Here is a 7,983-nt window from a genome sequence, read left to right on the forward strand (position 1 = left end):
TGGCTGGTAGCCTTGCACATGCAAAGCAGCAGGTATGTTTAAAAACCTCATGCCAAAGCATGCTGGATAACACACTGCATGTATCTAACAGTCAGCTGGAAAGGTGAGAAGACGTGGGATGTGGGGGAATAGAAAACTCTTAGAAGACAGCTGCCTTCTGAAAAGCAACTGGATTCTGTGCTCTGTTACAACTTCACCTCCAAACCTCTCTCTGAGCTTATCAACCTTTTGATGTCTGCATGGTGTTCTCGTGCATTTAGACTACAAACTCTCTAGTGAAGCAACCAGGGCTCCTGGCATTACAAGGGCTCAGTCTCTGCTTCTTTTCATTACTATTTAAATGGGCTAAGGGAGGGCAAAGCGAGCACACTTCATAACACAAAACTGTTCTGATGGAAGGGAATGCATTCAAAGGCACAATTTCATTTCTATGCAAATGTAATCAATACTCATACTTCTTACTGCTGCAGTTGCTGGTCACCTGACCTCGTGTGTCATATCCAACAACAAAGCCTCTCTGCTTAAAGTCTGAAAAACACCTCTCAAGATACTTGTAGATGCCCTGGAAAGAAAAAAAATGAGAGGAAAAAAAAGGAAGAATTAGCTCCAGTGCCACATACTTAAGCATTTAAGATGTTTACATAAACATTAAAGATGTTTTTCACATACAGAGTAATGTCAGCAGAAAATACAGCTCAGCAAGAACAGCAACATTCTTGTGCTCACTCTGCAGCTTCTCGTATTCAAACCATCTTTTTAAAGACCCAATTGATAAAAATCCATTATTTTTTTTTCTAAATCCATCCACCCAGACTGCAAGGACAGCGTTGGTCAACACCTGTCTTTATCCCTGTGCTCCCAGGCATCTCAGGCATCTGAGATGATCTCAGTCAGGCATCTCTTCAGCACCGAATGCTCACCCCACACATCTGACCTTGCATTAAAAGGATGCTTCCTCCTTACCCATTTTTTCAAAAGGAAGTTTATTGCTGTTGACCTGCCCCATTGAAGTCACTCACTGGCATACACTGCAGCACAAACACAAGTTGTCTCCTGTACATCACAGCAGAGCATTCCCAGTGGCAATTTCTCAGAGAAGACCTCGGGGGTGAGTAAATGGAGGAAGAATTAGGAATAACTGCATTAAAAGCAATTCTTTGATGTGTCTTTCTGTAGATCTGACTTTTGGTACTACCAGCAAGCTTTAAGTCATGAATCTAGTCTGACTTCAGCACAGGAAGGAGGTGGAGCTCTTGCAGCGGGTCCAGAGGAGGGCGCTGAGATGATCAGAGGGCTGGAGCAGCTCTGCTGTGAGGAAAGGTTGAGGGAACTGGGATTGTTGAGCTTGGAGAAGAGAAGGCTGCAGGGAGACCTCATGGTGGCCTTCAGTGCTTGAAAGAAGCATATAAATAGGAGGGGGAACAGCTGTTTGTGAAGGTGGGTGGTGACAGAACAAGGGGAATGGTTTTAAAGTGAGACAAGGGAGGTTTGGGTTGGATGTGAGGAGGAAGTTTTGGAGGCAGAGGGTGGTGAGGCACTGGCACAGGTTGCCCAAGGAGGCTGTGGAGGCCCCATCCATCCCTGCAGGCATTCAAGGCCAGGCTGGATGTGGCTCTGGGCAGCCTGGGCTGCTGGTTGGCGACCTGCACACAGCAGGGCTTGGAGCTGGATGAGCGCTGTGCTCCTTTGCAACCCAGGCCGTTGTGTCATTCTATAATTCTATGATTCTAGCCATAAAACTTGATTCAGCTGAATTCTTCTAAGGTTATGCAGCAAAGAAAGGACTTCAAGCACTGACACATGGACACAAGCACCTCTTCAGAGAACCATTTCAGCCACAGCTGTAGGGTTACTGCAGAGGGATGCACAGAGACACATTTCAATAAATTATCTGAATCCTGATGAAACTGGATGCTGGCTCATAGCATGAGGTCACCTTCGTACCATCCCAACAACTTCAAGATCTTTCACTCATGGCTGTACAACCTCAGCAAGTTTGCTGATGATACGAAGTTGGGAGGATTGGCTGACACGCCTGAAGGCTGTGCTGCCATTCAGCAAGACCTGGATAGGCTGGAGAGCTGGGCAAAAAAAAACGGGATGAGGTTTAACAAAAGCAAGTGTAGAGTCTTGCATCTGGGGAGGAATAATTGCATGCACCAGTACAGGTTGGGGGATGAGAGGGACCTGGGTGTCCTGGTGGACGACAGGTTGGCCATGAGCCAGCAGTGTGCCCTTGTGGCCAAAAAGGCCAATGGCTTACTGGGGTGCATTAAAAAGAGCGTGGCCAGCAGGTCGAGGGAGGTGATCCTCCCCCTCTGCTCTGCCCTGGTGAGGCCTCATCTGGAGCTCTGCGTCCAGTTCTGGGCTCCCCAGTACAAAACAGACAGGGATCTCTTGGAAAGAGTCCAGCGGAGGGCCACAAAGATGGTGAGGGGCCTGGAGCATCTCTGCTATGAGGAAAGGCTGAGTGAACTGCGTCTGTTCAGCCTTGAGAAAAGGAGACTGAGAGGGGGCCTGATCCAGGTCTATCAGTATCTGAGGTGTGGGGGGCAGAATGGCGAGGCCGGACTCTTTTCAGTGGTGAGTGGAGACAGGACAAGGGGAAACGGCTGGAAACTGCAGCATAGGAAGTTCTGCACCAATGTGAGCAAGAACTTCTTTACAGTGAGGTGACGGAGCACTGGAACAGGCTGCCCAGGGAGGTGGTGGAGTCTCCTTCTCTGGAGATGTTCCAGACCTGCCTGGATGCCGACCTGTGCGACCTGCTGTAGGGAACCTGCTTTGGCAGGGGGTTGGACTCGATGAGCTCTGGAGGTCCCTTCCAACCCCTACAATTCTGTGATTCTGTGATTCTGTGATATGAGGCAGGGGAATGGGAAGAACGTGCTCACGTTTAGATGGAACAGACTGAAGATGACACAGGGAGATGAGCCAGAGGTTTCTTAGCAAGAGGTCCTTGTTTGGCTAGTAGAATCCTGATGTCAGGGCACATTGTAGGGTGTTTCCTGAACTCGTTCCTCAAACCCCAGGAAATTGCACAAGAAAGGTTTACAAATGAAGCAGCACCACATGACGTGAACTGGAACTGCATAGAAACTGGGAACAAACAGGGACTGGCAAACTGCTTAAGCCAAGGTAAGCTAAGACAGAACAAAAGATCATATAATCACAGAATGATAGAATGGCCTGGGTTGCAAAGGAGCTCAGTGCTCATCCAGCTCCAAGCCCTGCTGTGTGCAGGTCGCCAACCAGCAGCCCAGGCTGCCCAGAGCCACATCCAGCCTGGCCTTGAATGCCTGCAGGGATGGATGGGGCATCCACAGCCTCCTTGGGCAAAGGATGCTCCCATCCACATTGGAACACAGAAAGGTACAGAACTCTGTTTGTAAAAGTAAAACCATCCACTGAAACCCTCCCTTCTGGCAGCCCCAGCATCTCCATGATTCCACACATCAGATTCCTTCCTTGCCCTCATGTCCAAATGATGAACACTTGGATTTTAAACAGGACAGAAAAATAGGCTTTCTGCATAAGTTACGTCCCTACAATCTTCAGAAGAATCAGAAGAAGCTCCTGGATATCTCTGCCCTTCTGCAGCTGACTTTTCATGGCATCAACATCATCATGCCCTCAAGAACACAGCATGTGCTTAAGCATGCATCTTAACAAAGGTTTATTTGAACTGAAAGGAAGTATTTTCATTACACCTATGTCTGAGGTGTAATAAATGTCTAAGGTGCAATTCTAACAGACCTGTTTGAATGGTGTGTAGTAATTAAGGACAGATTTAGAGACAGCACTGCCTGCTTTCAAGTTGAGGTCCTGCAAAACTCTCTTAGCATCATTAGTTTCTGAAATAAGAGAGCCAGAAGCACTCAGTTGAACAGATTAAGTCTAATGCAATTTACTTCAGAAATAAGTTTTTACCTGCTTTCCTGATTGCTTTTTCTAGCCTGTTAAGTGGTTTTGATACATGGCTTAAAACAGAAGGTGTGCAGAGAGAGCAAATGAAACCCAGCCACTTTCTCCCTTTCAGAAGCATGGAAGGCCCACGAAACTGAACTTGCAAACAGCCTCCCTGCTGACCAAAGCCATGCTTTCTGCTTTCTGCCAAGAGTGCTTATCAGTTGGCCAGCTGAGCCAAGCCCAGACATGCTTCCGTGAGTCTCAGCAAACAAAGGCAGCATGCAGACCTCAGGAGCTCAAAGTGCGAGCATTGGCTGCATTGGCTGAAGGGTGGGGTGACAGCTCTTCATTCCTCTCTACTAGCAAGATGTTGGCTCTGATCCTAAAGAACCACAGAGTGGCTTGGCTTGGGTTGGAAGGGATCACAAAGATCATCTAATTTCAACACTCTGCTGCGAGCAGGATTGCCAGCCATTAAATCAGGCATCGGATCAGGTTGTCCAGGGCCCCATCCAACCTGCTCTTGAGCTCCTCCAGCAATGGGGTCTCCACAGCTTTTGTTGTATCGGCTGCACCGCTCCACTCAGTGTCATCTGCAGACTTGCTGATGCCAGAGCTGAAGGAAGCATCACTCTAAGATGCTCAGTTTAGATGCTAGAAACCTAAAGCAAACTTTGTTAGACCTAAGATGAAATCAAAAAGGCCAAACGCTCAGATAGAAGGTCAGGCTTCAAACTCTGGTGAGCTCCACATGCTGTTTCTTTTTGGAAAGTACAAAGAACTCTTGGAATTTGGTTTCACCTCAGAAGCTTGGGCTGTACAAGTCAGCCAACAGCAGTGTCAGAAGCTTTAACAAAGTCCTGCCTGCTCCAAGCCTTCATAACTCTTTGCACTGAGCCAACAGAGAACAAATTATTTCAGCCCTATCTGTGAGGGTCTGATTTCAGAGCATTAACCTGCACAGACAGAGCTATATAAAAGCGTTTAAGTTCTGAGTGTCACAGTGAAAGACTTCAGTAACCCTTCATAAATCATGTAATAAAACACCCTTTATGTTATGGCTGAAGTGCCGTTTACCAACAAAACAGCTGACAGAGCAGACAAGTTTCAACAGGTTTATCCTAATGAGAACTTGCTGCTGATATTCTGAGAATAATAAATGGTGGCAAATAGATCCCTTTGTTTTCAATCCTCAAGAATAAGGACATTAAGTGTGTTTAACACACACAGTCCAAACCCATTTGTATGTTCAGAAGGAAGGGAAATACGGAGCCTCCATTTGCTGACTCATGCTATTTGTTTTCAGGATTTAACAGTTCCGTTTCCTTGCTTCCTACCACCTCCCCTGGGTTGGCACAAAGCTGTATTTTAGATACTAGGAATCCATAGGAATCCAACTGCTTTGTGCTTAACATTAAACATTAACATTGCACGTGCTTTATGGTGGTGACTATCGACGTCAGGAATGATAACATGATCACAACCCTGGATAAATCACTACTCAGCCTCCTGTTAGACACACTCACAATGAGGGCAATGACAGATCTACTTGAAATGTATTCTTAATTAACTTCTTATGGAGTTTAGTAACGAAGATTAAGCATTTAATCAACCTGTTTGAAGGAAAAAAGTGACAGAGCAACACATCAACTGAGATGAGCCTCAGTGCTGTACAGTGAGTAAGCTTTGGAACAAAGCCACTGTGGGACAGCAATATGGGGAAGGAGCATGGAGCACTTCTGATCAATAACTAAATCAACATCAGCTGTTCCTTCCCAAGGTGTTTACTTAAAAGGTGGAGAAAGAAGAATTCAACAAGGGACCAAACTCTTGGAGAAAGAATGTTATCACCTGCTATGAGCAAAACACTGTTGTAAAGAACAGCAGAGATGAGAAAGCCCTATGTTAATCAAGATGTTGATTTATTTGGACGTTCAAACATTGCTTAAAAGGGGGGGGGGGGGAGAACTGGAGAAATCTCATCATTTTCCACTCCTTTTCTGGCGTTCAAAATCAACACAGAGAAAAAAAGAAGGGTGCAAGGCACTGAAGGAACGAGTCCAGAGGGCTTGCTGCTGGCTTAAACAACTAGTCTTGGTTGTCAGTCAGCTTAAAGAGCTAGTCCTAATAGCCAAAACTGGTTCAAGGGAAAGATGTGTTAACAGCGAGGAGCCACTGCCACCAGTGTTCACCACCTCCGTGACCCTACAGCTTCTCAATTCTCCTGTGCCCTTCTAACACACATGGAGCCTCATCACTATGACAGAAGGAAATTAAGACTAAAGCCTGTGTGTCCAAAACTTTATCCCATCCCATAAGACCCTTTCTAGCAGCAGTGCATTCCTCAAACCCAGTGCACAACTACCGAAATGGCAGTCGAGTTCCAAGATCTCTCCAATAGTCATATCAAGAAGTCCATCACAAAACACTCGACTCCAAGCTTTGAAGATCAACATCTGTTTACAGTGGTTTCTTATCAAATTATTCTATGATTTCATCTGTAACCCAAGTATAAATATTTAAATCACAGATAAGCCATGAAGCATCAGCTTCTTTGACGCAGGAAGTCACACCAGGTTTGCAGACTGAGGTTCAGTGCACTCCAACTACTTACTGACTTCTCTGTTTGAAAACAAGAGTTAAAGACAAGGTTACAGTAATGCAGAGGCACTTAACCACACTATCCAAATCCATTGCAAACAATGCCATCAAACTGCAGTTACTGGAAGGCCATTCCAGAAGTTAAGCAGTTTACAACAGATGTTCTTCGCAGTCAGTCTATATTTGCTTTTTCATCTTACTCCCTGCTTGTTCTCCTAATAAAGCTGGCTATTTGTTTTGTGTCCTCGTTGACAACATTGGCTAAAAAGAAAAGGCTTATGGGGCTGGGAGGGGTTTTGTTTTGGGGGTTTGTTTTCTTCTGGTTTTACTGGTTTTGGTGGTGGTCTTTTTGCAAAATACTAACAGTCCTCACTGAAGCCAATGCTTTGCAGCTTCAGAGCAGTGTAATAGATTTAGGTTAGGTTCCAACTGAAGTGATTCTATGCTAGGATGCCCATTTGCTGTAACAGCTGCCCAGAGAGGCTGTGATGCCCCGTCCATCCCTGGAGGTGTTCAAGGCCAGGCTGGATGGGGCCCTGGGCAGCCTGGGCTGCTGTGAGATGGGGAGGTTGGTGGCCCTGCATTGGTGGGGGGTTGGAGCTTCGTGATCCTTGAGGTCTCTTGCATTCCAAGCCATTCTATGATTCTGTGGTGACATGATTAAACCTGTTCAAGCTACTTCCTTTGCCTCCAATCCTAAAACTTTTGATGCTGAACGGCTCCGTTTCACCTTCCGCTTATCTTCCAGCAGAACAGTTATGACCCAAAAGTTTACTGTGAACCCCTTCAGTTCTCTGTTCTGCAGCTCACCTGTGTTGACTGGATGACGGTGAGGTCGTTGATGTAGCAGAAGCCTGCTCCCATGGCAGAGCGAAGCCCAGCAGTCCCAAAGGTCAGCCTGCAGCAGAGGCGATCCCGCAGCTCCTTATGCTTTCCATTCTGCAGCAAGTTTTCAATCTGCTCTTTTGTTTTTTGGTTCTGCAAAAGACAGTGGAAGGTTTGCATTTAGTACTCAAAAATCAGGATTGGAACTTACGTGCATATTGTTCTCAAACAGTTTGTGGAGCTGCAGTACAAGAAGTCATAGAATGATAGAATGGCCTGGGTTGCAAAGGAGCTCAATGCTCATCCAGCTCCAAGCCCTGCTGTGTGCAGGTCGCCAACCAGCAGCCCAGGCTGCCCAGAGCCACATCCAGCCTGGCCTTGAATGCCTGCAGGGATGGATGGGGCATCCACAGCCTCCTTGGGCAAGCTGTTCCAGAGCAGAACAAGCATACATTGTAAAGCTAGTTTGCACCACTTTTTTTCTGTACTATCCTTATTTATATAAACATATAAATGCATATAAGTGCTACTCCATCAGAAGGGAAATGCCCTCTGCATTCTCCTAACAGCTGCCTTCACTACTCCACAGATGTGGATTATGGACTGTATTTGAGAGGGTCTCGAGAACACTGTCAGTCAAACACAGAG

At 46.3% G+C, this 7,983-nt stretch overlaps 1 protein-coding gene across 1 annotated transcript; it reads right to left on the reverse strand.

The window, feature by feature from the left end:
- Positions 1 to 201: 201 nt before the first annotated feature.
- Positions 202 to 7,488, reverse strand: LOC122193857 (glucose 1,6-bisphosphate synthase-like; the record flags this gene model as incomplete). Its single annotated transcript, XM_042894757.1, has 2 exons — positions 202 to 562; positions 7,321 to 7,488. Coding segments are annotated over 2 exons (288 nt in total), but the record flags the coding sequence as incomplete, so codon positions are not given.
- Between the last annotated feature and the right edge of the window lie 495 nt (positions 7,489 to 7,983).

This window comes from Lagopus leucura, unplaced genomic scaffold, assembly GCF_019238085.1.
Source record: "Lagopus leucura isolate 7727_CA_CO unplaced genomic scaffold, USGS_WTPT01 51400-0_obj-0_obj, whole genome shotgun sequence".
Lineage (NCBI taxonomy): Eukaryota > Metazoa > Chordata > Aves > Galliformes > Phasianidae > Lagopus > Lagopus leucura.